General features: G+C 58.2%; 1 protein-coding gene across 1 annotated transcript in view; it reads left to right on the forward strand.

Annotated features, from left to right (window-relative positions):
* Window positions 1–383: 383 nt before the first annotated feature.
* The window catches only part of Col5a3 (collagen type V alpha 3 chain), a 37,057-nt gene continuing 23,363 nt past the window's right edge, over window positions 384–14,077 (forward strand). The window contains exons 1-24 of the mRNA XM_077109534.1: window positions 384–670; window positions 4,429–4,590; window positions 4,676–4,865; window positions 4,941–5,097; window positions 5,703–5,807; window positions 6,128–6,280; window positions 7,568–7,681; window positions 7,790–7,936; window positions 8,985–9,032; window positions 9,105–9,146; window positions 9,442–9,504; window positions 9,869–9,943; window positions 10,038–10,121; window positions 10,634–10,690; window positions 10,781–10,834; window positions 11,008–11,061; window positions 11,657–11,710; window positions 11,787–11,840; window positions 12,022–12,075; window positions 12,440–12,484; window positions 12,627–12,680; window positions 12,859–12,903; window positions 13,053–13,106; window positions 13,243–13,287. Of these exons, the coding sequence (XP_076965649.1) occupies window positions 583–670; window positions 4,429–4,590; window positions 4,676–4,865; window positions 4,941–5,097; window positions 5,703–5,807; window positions 6,128–6,280; window positions 7,568–7,681; window positions 7,790–7,936; window positions 8,985–9,032; window positions 9,105–9,146; window positions 9,442–9,504; window positions 9,869–9,943; window positions 10,038–10,121; window positions 10,634–10,690; window positions 10,781–10,834; window positions 11,008–11,061; window positions 11,657–11,710; window positions 11,787–11,840; window positions 12,022–12,075; window positions 12,440–12,484; window positions 12,627–12,680; window positions 12,859–12,903; window positions 13,053–13,106; window positions 13,243–13,287 (1,998 nt within the window). The 5' untranslated portion in view covers window positions 384–582. The remainder of the gene's footprint in view (window positions 671–4,428; window positions 4,591–4,675; window positions 4,866–4,940; window positions 5,098–5,702; window positions 5,808–6,127; window positions 6,281–7,567; window positions 7,682–7,789; window positions 7,937–8,984; window positions 9,033–9,104; window positions 9,147–9,441; window positions 9,505–9,868; window positions 9,944–10,037; window positions 10,122–10,633; window positions 10,691–10,780; window positions 10,835–11,007; window positions 11,062–11,656; window positions 11,711–11,786; window positions 11,841–12,021; window positions 12,076–12,439; window positions 12,485–12,626; window positions 12,681–12,858; window positions 12,904–13,052; window positions 13,107–13,242; window positions 13,288–14,077) is intronic.

Consider the following 14,077-nt stretch of genomic DNA (forward strand, 5'->3'; position numbering starts at 1 on the left):
GGTCCTGAAGGGAAGGCCTTGGGGTGCAGCTGGGACCTACTTTGTGAGGCCAAAGGACTGGGGGGTACGGCAGGTGGGTGAGCATGGGGGTGAGCCTGCCTGCACCCCAGTTGGGAGCCTGGGTGAGCCCGAAGGATTTGGTAGGAGCTGCAAGTCCTGCTAATGCCAGGGCCCGGATGGAGGTGCAGGTGGGCCCTTTTGAGGGGGCTGCTAAGAAGAAAGGGTTTAGATTGGTTAATGTGAACCCCGGATTCTAGCACAGGGTGGGAGTGAACTCCTCCTCCGCTGTGGGGTAGGACGGAACCGCCCAGCTCCTGGTCCAGGGCTCCACCCCCCGCTGGCCAATCCGCGCTCAGTGAAAACTTTCCCAACTCCCCCTCCAGCTGTCAGTTCTCCCCCTTCTTGCGAGCGCTGCCTGGCCCGGCGCTGGAGCGCAGGGCGCGGCCAGGGCGGGGTCTCGGGCCGTCTCCTGCAGATCCCGACTGCAGCCGACCTCCGCGGGTGACGCGCTGAGCCTGAGGAGTCGCCGCACCCCGCAGACGCCCTGTCCCGTTCCCCGCCTTGCGCACGGGCCGCGCTGGGATGGAGAGCCTCTGGGGCCTGGGCCAGCCGCGGGCCGGCCTCTGCCTGCTTCTGGCCGCGCTGCTGCTTCTGCCCAAGACGCAGGCCGGTGAGCCGGAAGGGAGACCATAGTACTTGGGTGCAGGACTCAGAGAGACCCCCAAAGACTGGGCAGAGTAGGGCATGGGGGCGAGTGCAGGGGACATGAGCGTTGCATGTGAGCACGGTGAGGTGTGGGACACAAGTGTCTGACTCTGGGTGATTCGTGGGTGTGACAGCTGGAGGAGGGGGTTGTCCTGGGAGGCGTATGACTGTTTCCTGGAGGGTGGATGAAAATGAATGCAGTTTCTAGGTGTGTGTGTGTGTGTGTGAGAGAGAGAGAGAGAGAGAGAGAGAGAGAGAGAGAGAGAGAGAAAGCGTGCGCAGCGGTTTGGAGTGACAGCGTGTGTGTGCGCCTAGATGTGGAGGTTGACCTTGACTGGTTGATTGGATGGTAGGGTGGTCCCCAGGAGGGTGTGTATTGCCAGATACGAGTGTGCAGTGTTGTGTCTGGGGCTGATTTGGGAAGTGATTGTGTGTTTGCTCCAGGTGTGTTTGTGTGTCTCCGGGTGACCCCAGGAGGGCTGTAGTTGTGCTTTGGGGGTCTAAGTCGTTGCCCATGAGAACATGAGTGGTCGGTTCTGAGACTGATGGTGAGTAGGGGTGAGCGTGGGAGCAGGCTATTCGGGGCGCCACAGTTCCCTTTACGCGTCCCCAAGTGGCTTCATCTCATTCTCCTTCTTCTTCCTTTGCCCCAAATGGGCGCGTGCTTCCCTTTCTCCCCAACTCCTCGCCCCTCCCCCACCCCGCGCTCCTTAGCGCCAACATCAGCACCATGGACAGGGCCTCGGGAGGGCTGCGGCGAGGGGCGAGGCGGGCGGGGCGCAGGGCGGGGCGGGGCGGAGTGCGGGCGGGGGCCGGAAGGGAAGTTGTTCCCCACCCCAGCTGCGAGAGCCTGGGGTGTTTTTCCCTAGGAATTTCTCAGGGGCCCCCCAGGGGTCCCGGGGGCCCGCAGGACTGGTGAGTCAGCGCTGACGCACGCCCAGCTGCGCGCATCTGGCCAAGCGCCCTACCGCGTTTAGCCGGGTTAGGGGTGAGGGGCGCCCCAGGGGTCAGGGGGGACGTAGTGGCTCCTGAAGTGATGGATTTTCAGGGATTCCCTGATCTGGGGGCCTGGCGGCTAGGCCCTCCCGGAAATCCCTCCCTAAGGTGAATTCAGTCCTCGACATACACACTCCACACTTTCTCACTTTCTTTTAAGTCTAGGGAGGTGACTGACCGTGTGGGTAATCCCCGATTGGCCTTTGCCCAATTCCCACGTCCGCACATCCACACGGTCATGCAATCTCATGCATCCACTCAGAATATAAGCCTCCTGAGACACCAGGAATGGAAACACCGTGGCCCCGCCCAGGCAGCCCATCAACCACCCCACACATGGTCACTGCTTTGGCCCATCTCCTACACGTTTGAATTCTCACACTTACTTCCCCTGGCATCCATACAAACAGGGCCAACATTTACAACCAAACACCCACTCGCTGACTTGGTCACATTCTCCCATGAACCATGTGGTAGTAGTCTCCTGGCGGTAGAACCACAACCTGCAGGACGGCAGCTCACACGTGGATATCCACCCCTCAGCCATTCTCTTATCCATTCAGCCACCCACACTTGCACAATCTCCTCTTCTCTTCCACCTGAGTAGATCCCAACCATGTCCCAGTCTAGACCCTCCTGCCTGCCTCCCTCTGTAGCCTAGACCCCACCCAGGCTTTCCCTGGGGTTCTTGACCAGCACAGGGGAGAGGGTTATGTGTGTGCGGGTGGGGGAGAAGCGTGGGCTGGTCCCTGACAGACCCCCACCTCCTGGCCCTGCAGGCAGGACTCAATGCCTCTTGTGTGTCTCCTTGTCATGAGGCCAATCATGGAAAGAAAGGGCAGTCAGTTTCCGAAAGGTCATTACAGAAGGGACGCAAGATTGAAGCAGGAATCTTTTGGGTTAGATGCCAGGAAGGACTTTTGAAATGTGAATGAGCAGTTGCTGAAGGAGACCCCCTCGTACTGCATGGAGGCTGGGGTCTGGGGCAGGGGAGAGTCTCTGGGCAGGGTGAGGTGGTGGATGTCAGTCCTCCCTGGGCCCCAGGCTAGAGAAGGGGCAACCGAGATTGTTCCATGGGGGAGTGACCCTTGTGGTCAGTAGAGCCTGGGAGTCCAGATCTCAGTCCCAGGGGCCTGTAACTCAAATGCCTCTTAATGACAACCCAGCCACAAAACAAGCAATTAGGAGTGGGGGTTGGCAGGCAGGTTGGGGAGACAGGGCGAGAGAGAGAGAGAGAGAGAGAGAGAGAGAGAGAGAGAGAGAGAGAGAGGAGATTTACATGCAGAACTATAGAGATAAAAAAGCACAGAGTTAGAGATCCGCAGAGAGAGACTGAGATGGAAAGAACCAAACAACCAAGGTGCCGAGAGAGCAAGGGAGGGGGGTGGTTTGATTCAGAGTGGGATGCAGAGGACTGGGAAGATGGCACAGAAGGTGGGGTCGAGAGAAGGAAGGAGAAGGAAGGGGAGAGAAGGAGAAGGAGGCTGCGTCAGGAGGGAACAGGGGCTGGGATGAGGCTCTGGAGTTTGGAGAGTGAGTGTTCACCCCAGGAGGAGCTGGGATGAGGGTCTTCGTCTAAGCCCCTATTCTCCCCAGGTCTGGCCCCTACCCTAGCTCCCAATGATGAGTTCAGCAGAGCTGCCCCTGGGGGGGTGAGGTCATGGCAGACTCAGCAGAATTTAGCTCCTGCCAAGAGGCTGGGTCAGGGGGTTAGTGGGACAGTCTGCAGAGGGTGGAGGGGATGTGATCAGGCAGGGGCTTTGGGCCCAGGGGAAGCCCCCACCCGCCCCTGCCCAGGCCATGTGGTTTCATTTAACACTGGCCTGGCTGCCTCGGGTGGGGCTGGGAGGATGGCCTGGATTCGGATAGGGTTGGGCCAGACTGATCTATTCCTCTGCTGGGATGAGAGAGGGAGAGGGTCAGAGGGGGAAGGTTATCAGAGAGAGGTGATCAAAAGGAGGAGGTCAAAGTGATAGAACTGGGAGGTCACAGGTCAGATGGAAGAGACTGGAAAGGCCAAGGGATGGGGTCAGCGGGTAATCAGAGGGAGAAGGCCAGAGGAAGGAATAGGAGACGAGGGAGGTCAGATGGGAAAGTCAGGGGGAGGAGGTGAGAGCGGGGAGAGAGAGGTGAGCAGGGATGGGCACAGGAAGGAGACTCACAGAGGCGGGAGTTACAGGAAAGAGGTCATGGGCGATGGTGACCGAGGAGAAGGTCAGAAGGAAGTCAGGGTAGGTGATGGGCAGAGGAAGGGGGTCATGGGGGACAGTGGTCAAAGGGCGATGTTCAGAGCAGCTGGGGGGCCAGGAGGAGGTCGGAGGGAGCAGGCAGGAGCAGAACGTACAGGAGCCCCTCCTTCCCGTGTGGCTCCCCTGGCCAGGGGACTCCAGGCACGGGAAGTCATCCCAGGAGCTGGTGCGGGGGAGTGGAGACAAGGGGACAGTTTGGCTCTGGGGCTCAGGCCAGGAAGCTTTGATTCATCCCAGAACTAGGTCAGCTTTTTTTCTCACCAAAAACCAAGGGGGAAAAAAACCCCGGAGTCAACAGACTGCTCCAGGCGGAACATCTGTGCAGCGGAGAGGGGGCGGTTGCTGGTCCCAGGCCGCCTCTTCCGGAGCCATAAACACACTTGGGGTGGGGGGAGGAGGGGGTCCCCAAACTTGAGCCCCAATCATGGAGTCCTGGGCTTGTTCTCACTGCTCTGTGCACCCTGGCTTCTCTCTGCAGCCGATCCTGTGGATGTGCTGAAGGCCCTGGGCGTGTGTGGGGGCCAGGCTGGGGTCCCCGAGGGACCTGGCTTCTGCCCCCAGAGGGCTCCAGAGGGTGACCGAGCATTCAGAGTGGGCAGGGCCAGCAAGCTCAGCATCCCCACACGGGAGCTGTTCCCAGGTGAGTGTGGGCTCCTGGGTGTCCTCACTGGGGAGCGTGGAGCCCTCTAAGCCTCCTGAACTGCCCACTCCTTCTGTCCATCCAGATGGACACTTTCCTGCGAACTTCTCCGTGTTGATGACTCTGAGGGCCCAGCAGGCCAATCAGTCTGTCCTTCTATCTATTTATGATGAGAAGGGTGCCCGGCAGATGGGTCTGGCACTGGGGCCAGGTCTGGCCCTCTTAGGTGACTCCTTCGACCCCCTGCCCCAGCAGGTCAACCTCGTGGATGGCCAGTGAGTATCCGAGGAGGGGTAGGGTCCAGGGAGGGTGAGGTGGGCAGCACCGGCACTGAGACCCTTCCCTTACAGATGGCACCGCGTGGCGGTCAGCATAGATGGAGACACAGCGACCCTGGTAGTGGACTGTGAATCTCAGCCCCCTGTGTCGGGCCAGAAGCCTCAATTCCTCAGCACAGCTGGACTCACTGTTCTGGGGACCCAGGACATCAGGGAGGAGACTTTTGAGGTAGAGGGTTCAGTGCTAAGGGAAACCGAGGCAGGGGTGACTGAATCTGGAGAAGGAATTGGAGAAGGGAAATGACCAGCCTCGGCCCAGCCCAGGGGATGGGAGAAGCAAGTGCGAGGCTTGGCCATCGTGGGTGGCCGTGTGCGATTGGAGCACACAGAGCCACAGACAGTGGGTCATGCTGTGCTGCGTGCTTGTCTGTCAGGGAAGACAGGGACGTGTGATGGAGACTGATCTGAGACAGGGCGGGTGACTGCTGTGTGCCATTGTGAGATGTGTCACCTCCAGGAGGCCAGGGACCTCATCTATCTCGTGCCCTTCCTGGAAAGGCCTGCACAGGGTAGCATCTCACCGTGTGCCTGCGTCAAGGGACCAATGCACCTTCGGTGGGGCATCGTGGGTGTGGTTGTGGGGTGATGTGAGGTGGCACTGAAAGCACCTGTGCTTCTCTGAGTTGCAAGCGTTTGCTGTGCTGCGGCTGCTGTCTTGTACTTAGGGTCTCTGGGCGGGGGGAAGCGCCAAGGCTGCATGCCAGGAGGTGGGGGACCGTGCCAAGGAATGGGTGAGTCAGCCTGTGTCCCTGTCCCCACTCCACCCTCTCCCAGGGAGACATCCAGGAGCTGCTGATAAGCCCAGACCCTCAAGCTGCCTTCCGGGCCTGTGAGCAGTACCTGCCTGGCTGTGACAACCTGGACCCCGTGACCACAGGGGTGAGTAAGGGACTGTGACCTCAGGTCACAGCCTGAGCCACCCCTGGCTCCAGGTGGCAGCAGGAGTGAATTCTAAAGCCCCCAGAGATGGGGTTGAACAACCTCTGACACCAAACACAAAGCAAAGGGACCCCTGACCCCAAACAGACCCCAGGCAGGACTGGCCTGGGACTCACGGCACATAATAGAGTGATCCTTGACCCCAGGTCACCAGGTTGAGTGAGAACTAACAGGTCCTGCGCCAGCATTGGCCCTAGGTGACAGAGTAATAGCCTCTCCGCTGGGGGACGCACTAGACTTGACATGGACCCTCCTTCCAGGCCCCGCAGGGCGAGCCAGAGACCACCCCACCACGGCGCAAGGGCAAGGGGAAAGGGAAGAAGAAAGGGCGAGGCCGCAAGGGGAAGGGCAGGAAGAAGAAGGACAAGGAAGCCCTGACCCTGGGAGCACCTGCCGGCTCCCCGGAGAACCAGGTAAGGGGCCTGCACTTGTCCTTCGGCCTCTGCTGCCCGACTTCTGGCCTCCGATTCCCTCCTCTGGCCCTGGTTTGGAATCCAGCTTAGACCTGAGCTCCCACTCCCCTTAGCTGACCGCCAGCTGATGACCACCTGGGGTAGGGTGACCCTGTCTTACGGGCTTTCCTAGGCCTGCTCCCCAACCTCCAGTCCTGGGGGTCTCCTCCAGATGACTACCTGATTATTAGGGGGGTTTTGATGAGGGCTGCTATTTAGGGGAGTCACTAGCTGGGGTACTACCTGGCTTCCCTGATAGGAGTGCTGGCCAGGAGGGTCACTGAAGAGGGTCGATATTTGGGATGGTCCCAGTTGGGGGTCACTGTAGGAAGACATTAATGGAGGTCATGGTTGATATTTTTGGTGTCCCTTGCTTAAGGTTAATGGTTAGGGGTCATTGGTTTGGGGGTTTTGTTGGGAGGTCACTAGAATGCATAGTGGGGTCACCCATTGGGGTCATAGTTGTAGGGGTGATTTTCAGGGGATCATGGATGGGGTCATATTTTGGGATCTCTGATGGGTTATCAGGAATTAGTGTTCGGGATCCTTGGCTGGGGGACATTAGTTGGGCCAGCACTCCATGTTGGAGGATCACTGGCTGTAGGAGTAATTGGGGTCCACTGCTGGAGGTCATTAGCTGGTGGGTCACTGAGTAGGGGGTCCTTGGCACAGGTCACTGGGAACTTTACTCAAAGGGTCCCTGGTTGAATCACATCTCAGTTCCAGACCTTTCTGGCTCTTAACAGGGATACCATGAATAGGATGCCCCTTCCCAGCCACATCCTCAGCCCCAGCCCCTCACTTGGGCCCCGACCCGACTGCCCTCTTCCTCTGCCTTGACCCAGTTCTTGTGCAGCTGTTCAGGCCAGAAGGAGCTGGCTGACTGTGGCCTGGCTGGCTGACTGCTGAGTTCTGCCTTGGGAGAGGACATGTGGGGTAGGCTTCCGGAGTCTGGCCCTGCGTCCTGGACCTTGACCCTGACCACTGAGCTCTGGAGCCAGCCTGGTTCTGCCTCTCCGGCCTCTGAACCTGGCTCAGCCCTGTTCCTCCCGTATGCAGGATGGCTCCCCCTGCTGGCCGTCCTGATCCAGACCCCAGGGCCTGGCCTCCATGTTCTTTGGGAATCCTCCTGTGTCCCCGTCCCCAGAATGAGAGCTCCCTGAGGTCAAGGCCTGGCTCCTCCTTTGCTTCCCTTCCGTTTCAACCGGCCTGACCCCAGACCTGACACTTCCTCCATGCCTGCTCCAGACCTCTATGGATGTCCCCAAGATTGAGACGCCAGTTCCAACTCTGACTCCAACTCCCACGCCTTTGGTCTTCACCACCACTGTGACTGTGGGCGGCAACGTCACCATCCTGGAGGTCGGTGGGAAGTGGACGGTGCCGGAAGGGGTGGGCCCTGGGGTAGTGTTGGTGGCGGCAGACAATAAGGAGGCCAGGGACAAACTTTGACTGTCCCCGTGTCCTCAGGGGGGACTGGATGCTGAAGGTGGAACCCAGCTAGAGACTCCAGAGCTTGGAGTAGAGAAGGAGGAAGAAGAAGGAAGCGGCCCCACCATGGGTCCCAAGTTCCGGGCAGCAGAACAGCCTTCACAGACTGAGTTCCAGATCTTTCCTGTGAGTCTGGGGCCCTAGGGTCTGGTTAGGTGCAGGGGAAGGGACTCCTATCTGGAGCTCCAGGGGCCTCATTCTTTCTCTTGATTCTGTTTGTCTTGCTTTGAGTGCCTTCCCACCACCCCAGTGCAGTGCAGACCCCAGTGCCTACAGTGTGACAGGGACTGTGTTAACAGATGACTCCGCGGGTAGGGTGAGGCACTGGGCTTTCAGACTAAGCGGATGAGAAACCCCTTGAAAGGGAATGTCTGACTTGGAGGTCTCAAAGCAATCTCCTCCTGCTCAATGGCACTCGGACAGTAGGGGGAGCCAGAGAGGCAGAAGAAGCCTGTGGTCCAGGCAAGACAGGAGCCAGATTTGGGATAGGCTCCATTTTGGCCTTGCTGCTGGAGTGGAGAAAGGTAGATATGCCAATGGGACTATTGAATAAGGGGTGTCCTCTAGCCTTCTGACAGGGGAGTGGAGAGTCAAGGCTCTCAGTCTTCATGTCTCAAATTGCCAACACCTGGGTGACATCCAATGGCCATGTTAAAAGGGGGGGATGGCTAGAAGATTCTGGAGTTCAGGGGAGACTGTCCAGGCTGGAGAGAAAGACTTGGGATGCCTCAGCAGAGAGATGGTATCTTTAACCAAGATATTGGAACGAAATTACCTAAGGGAAAAAATGCAGACAGAGCTGGAGGCCCAGATTCTAGCCTTGATGTTGGACAGAGGAAGGGGCAGAGTGGTTACCAGCCCTGCACCAAGTACTTGTTCATCATTCATCTTTACGTGGGAGAGATGCAGCGGTCACTCACCCGCTGACTTTACAGGTGACCCAGTGATCTGTAACTGGCCAAAGGGGTTGGGTAAGTTCCCAGTGTCACTTCGTAAGAGGCAAGAGGCCGATCCAAGTTAGGACACTCGGGAGTTTGTGCCCTTGACCTTGATGCAGCTTTGACAGGTTGATGGAGGAGACTGAACGTCTCAGCCCATGCTCTGTGGGTGGGCCCTGTGTGTTTGGGGGACAGGGAGTGGGCTCACCTCTTTTTCCTCTCTTCCTCCTCTCCAGGGTATGGGAGAGAAGGGTGCAAAAGGAGAACCTGCAGTGATAGAGCAGGTGAGGACCTGGGGCAGCAAGGGGCTGAGGGGGCCACTGGAACAGGGGTCACACACCTCTCTCTCTCTCCAGGGGCAAAAATTTGAGGGACCTCCAGGAGCCCCAGGACCCCGAGTGAGTACCGGCTGCACGGCCTCTTGCTATCTTTGTAGCGGGGCTGTTCCAATCCCCAAAGTGGGGTGTCGTATTACCTGATCATGAAGTGGCCACTGGACATTGAGTGCACAAAGGACATGTCAAAACAAGGGTTGGGACACAAAATTGGGGGTTGATATGGATCAGTATTGAATAGGGTGGCAGGAATGGCTAGGAGGTAGAGCAGAGGTCAGCCTGGGGTCAGGGGCCAGGAGGGTTGGAATTCAGCTTAGCTTTGCATTTCCGGTGACTTCTGTTTCTCCCTCCCCAACAGGGGGTGGTTGGCCCATCAGGCCCTCCTGGCCCCCCAGGATTCCCTGGGGACCGTGGCCTACCGGTAAGAGACTGTCTCTCTTCAGTGCGTGAGCTTTCAGGTTGGGAACCTGGTGGTTTGAATGTGGGTCTCAGGGGCTGGGCCTGGAGACGCCATCTGGAGCCGGTGATCTTCTGCTGATCTCTCTCTCCATCTGTGATAAAATTGGTCCTTCTGCTTCTGGGGGCCAGTCCCCTGCTTTTCTCCCTGGCCCTCTGTTTCTGCATGTCTCCTGTCTGTCTCTCTCCCTATGTCTTTGTCTCTGTCTGTCTCTCTGTCTCTCCACCTCTCTTCCCCATCCTTCATCTTCTCTGTCTCCCTTTCTCTGTCTTTGTCTCTCTCTGTCTCTTCCTGCCTCCGTCCATCTTTCTCTGGTGCCCTCTCTTAGGGCCCTGCTGGCCTCCCGGGAATTCCTGGCATTGATGGGATCCGGGGCCCACCGGGCACTGTCATCATGATGCCGGTAAGGAGATGGGGTGGCACAGCCTTGGGGAGGAGATCCCTGTCCACGGAGGAGGCCTCTGCTCGGAACTGACCCCACCATGATTGCTCCTTAGTTCCAGTTCGCGAGCAGCTCCCTCAAAGGACCCCCAGTGTCCTTCCAGCAGGCCCAGGCTCAGGCGGTACTGCAACAGACTCAGGTGAGTGGGATGGGGGAGTGTTCATGGGAGAGATGGCAGAAATGAGGGATAATGAAGGTCTGGCCAGGAGACAGGGTGGCAGTGTCTGTTTCCTGAGATGCATGTCTTGGTTTGTCTTCTGTTGCTATAACAAAATACCCGAGACTGGGTAATTTATAAAGAAATGTATTGGGGTCATGGTTCTGGAGGTTGGGAAATCCAAGAATATGGTGCTGCTCAGCATCTGGTGGGGACCTTCTTGCTGTGTTATAACGCAGCAGAGGGCATCACACGGCAGGACAGAGCAAGTGTGCCACTAATGTCATTATGCAGTCCCACAATCATGACCGCATTTACTCCCAATTACCTCTCAAAGGCCCCACCTCTAAATACCATTAGTATATAAACTGGGGATCAATTCTGACACATGAACTTCTGGGGGCCACGTTCAAACTGTAGTAGTGCCTTTGAGGGGATCTTGTTTGGGGGTCTTGGGGGGAAACTCTTGGTTCTGTTGTCCTCTATCTCTCCAGCTGTCCATGAAAGGTCCCCCCGGCCCAGTGGGGCTCACTGGACGCCCAGGCCCTGTGGTGAGTAAGGGGTCTGCAGAGAAGAGGGGCAACAGCCTTGGAGAGGGGTCACATTCCTCCAACCACTTACCCCGTCTCTCCTTCCCGAAGGGTCTCCCTGGATACCCAGGTCTGAAAGGAGAAGCAGGAGAAGTGGGGCCACAGGTGAGTTTGGAGGGGAAGGGTCTTCCCCCAAGGCCACAGGTTAAAGTGACCGCTGGGGAAAATATCACGGGGCCGGGGTTTGCAGTTACTGCCTTCCCTGGTGAGGGATTTAAAATAAGCTCTCCCTTCTTTTCATCCTTCCTTCCATCTTCCATGTTTTCTTTTGCTTCTAGGGTCCCCGAGGACTGCAGGGGCCTCCTGGGCCACCTGGTCGAGAGGGCAAGATGGTGAGCACCTTCCAGGTCCCCAAGATACCTTTTGGCCTTCCCTCATTACCCAACAGGCACCAGGACGCTGTGCCTCCAGGGTCCACTGGTGTCCCTGAGGCTGGCAATGGAAGCTCTCCTGAGTCTATGGCTCAGGAGTCGGGCCAAGGTCGTAGAGTCAGGGAGGACATTGGGACAGGAGTAACCCTCCACCCGAGGTCTAAAGTGGAACCAGTAAACTGGCAGGGAAGAGCGCTTGGGCAGAAGGAACAGCATGTGTGAAAGAAAAGACCCGCACCCTGGAGGAACTGATCCACGCGACAGTTCCGGGTGGCGACCGAGGCCGGGAGGACCACAGCAGGGCGATCATGGAGGCTGCAATGGGAATGTTCAGTGTGGATGATGATGGTGACTTGGGCTAGAATTAGGGGGCTGGGGATAAGGAGTTATGGCTGGATTTGAGATTGAAATTGGTACAAAAGAAAATCCCAGCAAAGAGTCCAGAAATGATGGCAGATCTCTTGATGATGTGGACGAGAATGTAGTTGAGTTCCTAATTTGGGGACGGGGTCCTGGGGAGGTTTATCCCTGACACTTGGGCTCACTTTCCCCCTAGGGCCGCCCTGGAGCAGATGGGGCCCGCGGTCTCCCGGGAGACACAGGACCTAAGGTAGGCCCAGGGCCGGGTCGGGAGGCGGCGCTGTCAGGATCCAGGACCCAGGCTCAGCTGGTGTTTCTTTGGACAGGGCGATCGGGGCTTTGAGGGCCTGCCGGGGCTGCCTGGTGAGAAGGGCCAAAGGGTGAGTGTGCGAGTCTCCCCACAGCCAAGCCCCCTTCCCAACATTTCCGCTCTCCTTTCCTCCTGAGCACCAGAGCCTTGACCTGGTGTCTGAGTCCACACGCCTCATGCCCTACCTCCTTTCCTGGGGGGGGGGTCTCCCCTGCATTATTCCACCCCCCCCCGTCTGTCCCCCACTCCAGGGTGACTTTGGCCGTGTGGGACAACCTGGCCCCCCAGGGGAGGATGGTGAGAAGGTAAGTTTGGAGGGTGCTTGGAGGAGAGTCTGGGTGACCGTGGGCAAGGAGGAGGAGGGCCTTTGAGAGGTGGGTGGGGAATGGGCTCTGCCCTGGAGCATCAGGGAGCCCTGGGGTGGGGGTGGGGGCATCTCAAATATGATAGCTGCAGCGCTAGCTCAGGGATCAGCAGGTGGACTTGGGTGGACACACCTAGACTTGGAGCCAGGAGCCTGAGGAGAATCCGTGCACTCAGACTGTGGGATCCCAGGGATCTCAGTAAAACCTAGATCCCTGGAGCTGACCCCCTGGGACTGCCCAGATGAGGGGAGGTGCTGCTCCAGAGTTGGGCTTCCCCCTCTCCAAATAACGGCCTTCCCCACAGGGAGCAGAGGGGCCCCCAGGGCCCACTGGCCAGGCTGGAGAGCCAGTAAGTATCAGGGAGCCCTGACTCCGCTCACTTGGTGCAGGGGGGAGAGTGGGAAGTACCAGGACCCCCGGATTCCTGCCCACACCCCTGGAACTCCCAGGACCGCAGAGTGGTGCTGGGGTAATACTGCTCTTTCTTTCAGGGACCCCGTGGACTGATTGGCCCCAGGGGCTCCCCCGGCCCCCTGGGACGCCCGGTGAGAATGCCGTCACCCTTTGGCGTCCCTGCCTTTTCTCACCTGTCCCCCTGTTCATGTCCGTTTCTGTGGCCTGGTAGCTCTCCGTGCTTTTCCTTTCTGCCTGTACCTCTCAGTGTCTTCCTCTCAGGCGCCTGGCTTGTCCCCAGGCCTGGTCTCACATCCTCTCTTTCTCCAGGGTGTCACCGGAAGTGATGGTGCTCCGGGTGCCAAAGGCAATGTGGTAAGTGTCCTGCCATCTGAGCCTTGGCCCTTTCCACACCCTGAGCTCATAATTGTCATATCCTTGTCTGCCCCTGTGACCCCTCATGTCCGCCTTGCTGACCCTCAAGGCCATGACCCGGTGTCAGTGAACCCTCATTCTCTCCACAGGGTCCTCCCGGAGAACCAGGTCCTCCAGGACAGCAGGGGAACCATGGGACCCAGGTTGGAACTTAGACCTGGGACATCTCCCAGCCTCCCAGCCTCCCAGCCTCCCCAGCCTCCCCAGCCTCCCAGCCTCCCCAGCCCCTGCACTCACAGCTTTGTTCTCAAGCCTCACCCCCTCCCTTTATGTTTCTAGGGAATTCCCGGCCCCCAGGGGCCCATCGGCACTCCTGGGGAGAAGGTGAGTGACCACTCTACCCATCACCACCTCCTCATGTCATTCTCCGCCAACTCTGTGGCCAGGAAAATCCTTGCACCAGGGCCCCTCTGTCAGCCGGGGCTAGTGATGAATGGCCACATTCCCTAAGTCAGCCGAGAGGTACAAAGCATCATTGTGGGGAAAGCCGCTGTGAGAAACAGAAATCACCAAGGCCACACCACATAAGGGGGCATTGTGAGAATATAGAGGACCCCACAGAAGCCTTAAACAGAGGGGGTTTCTAAGACGCACAGGCACAGTAGCCCCTTCCCAGGGCCCGCGTTCTTCTCCTTGTTTCTGCGCACATCTGTGCCCATGTCCCCTGGCAGACAGGCTGCTTTCTGCACATGTCTGTTTGTCCCCACCCCCCTGCCAACTGCTATTTCTGCACAATCCTCAGCTGTGGTGTGACCATTTCTGGCTCCAGCTCCCCATGACCTTAGATCTCCACCTAAAGCCATGCCATCCATCATGGTTCTGTCTCTTGCCTCTCAATTTCTGCAAAGAAGTGGATTGGCTCAGATGGACCCAGTGGTCCGTCTTTGGACCTGGTAAATGCTTGCAGGACCAGGAGGTTACCTCATGCCTGCCTAGACCCACCCTTCTGCAGATGGAGCTCGGGGTGGGGGACACTTTTAAAGAAAGGGGTGTGGCTGGGAAAACCGCCACCCTACCCATCAGCATCTCTTACACTGTCGCTTTGTTTTGTGCTCAGCTTGGAACCCGGGGCCTCCTGCAGGCTAAGCAAATGCTCTTTTGACTCTGGGCTCCA

This window comes from Callospermophilus lateralis, chromosome 1 (assembly GCF_048772815.1).
Source record: "Callospermophilus lateralis isolate mCalLat2 chromosome 1, mCalLat2.hap1, whole genome shotgun sequence".
NCBI lineage: Eukaryota > Metazoa > Chordata > Mammalia > Rodentia > Sciuridae > Callospermophilus > Callospermophilus lateralis.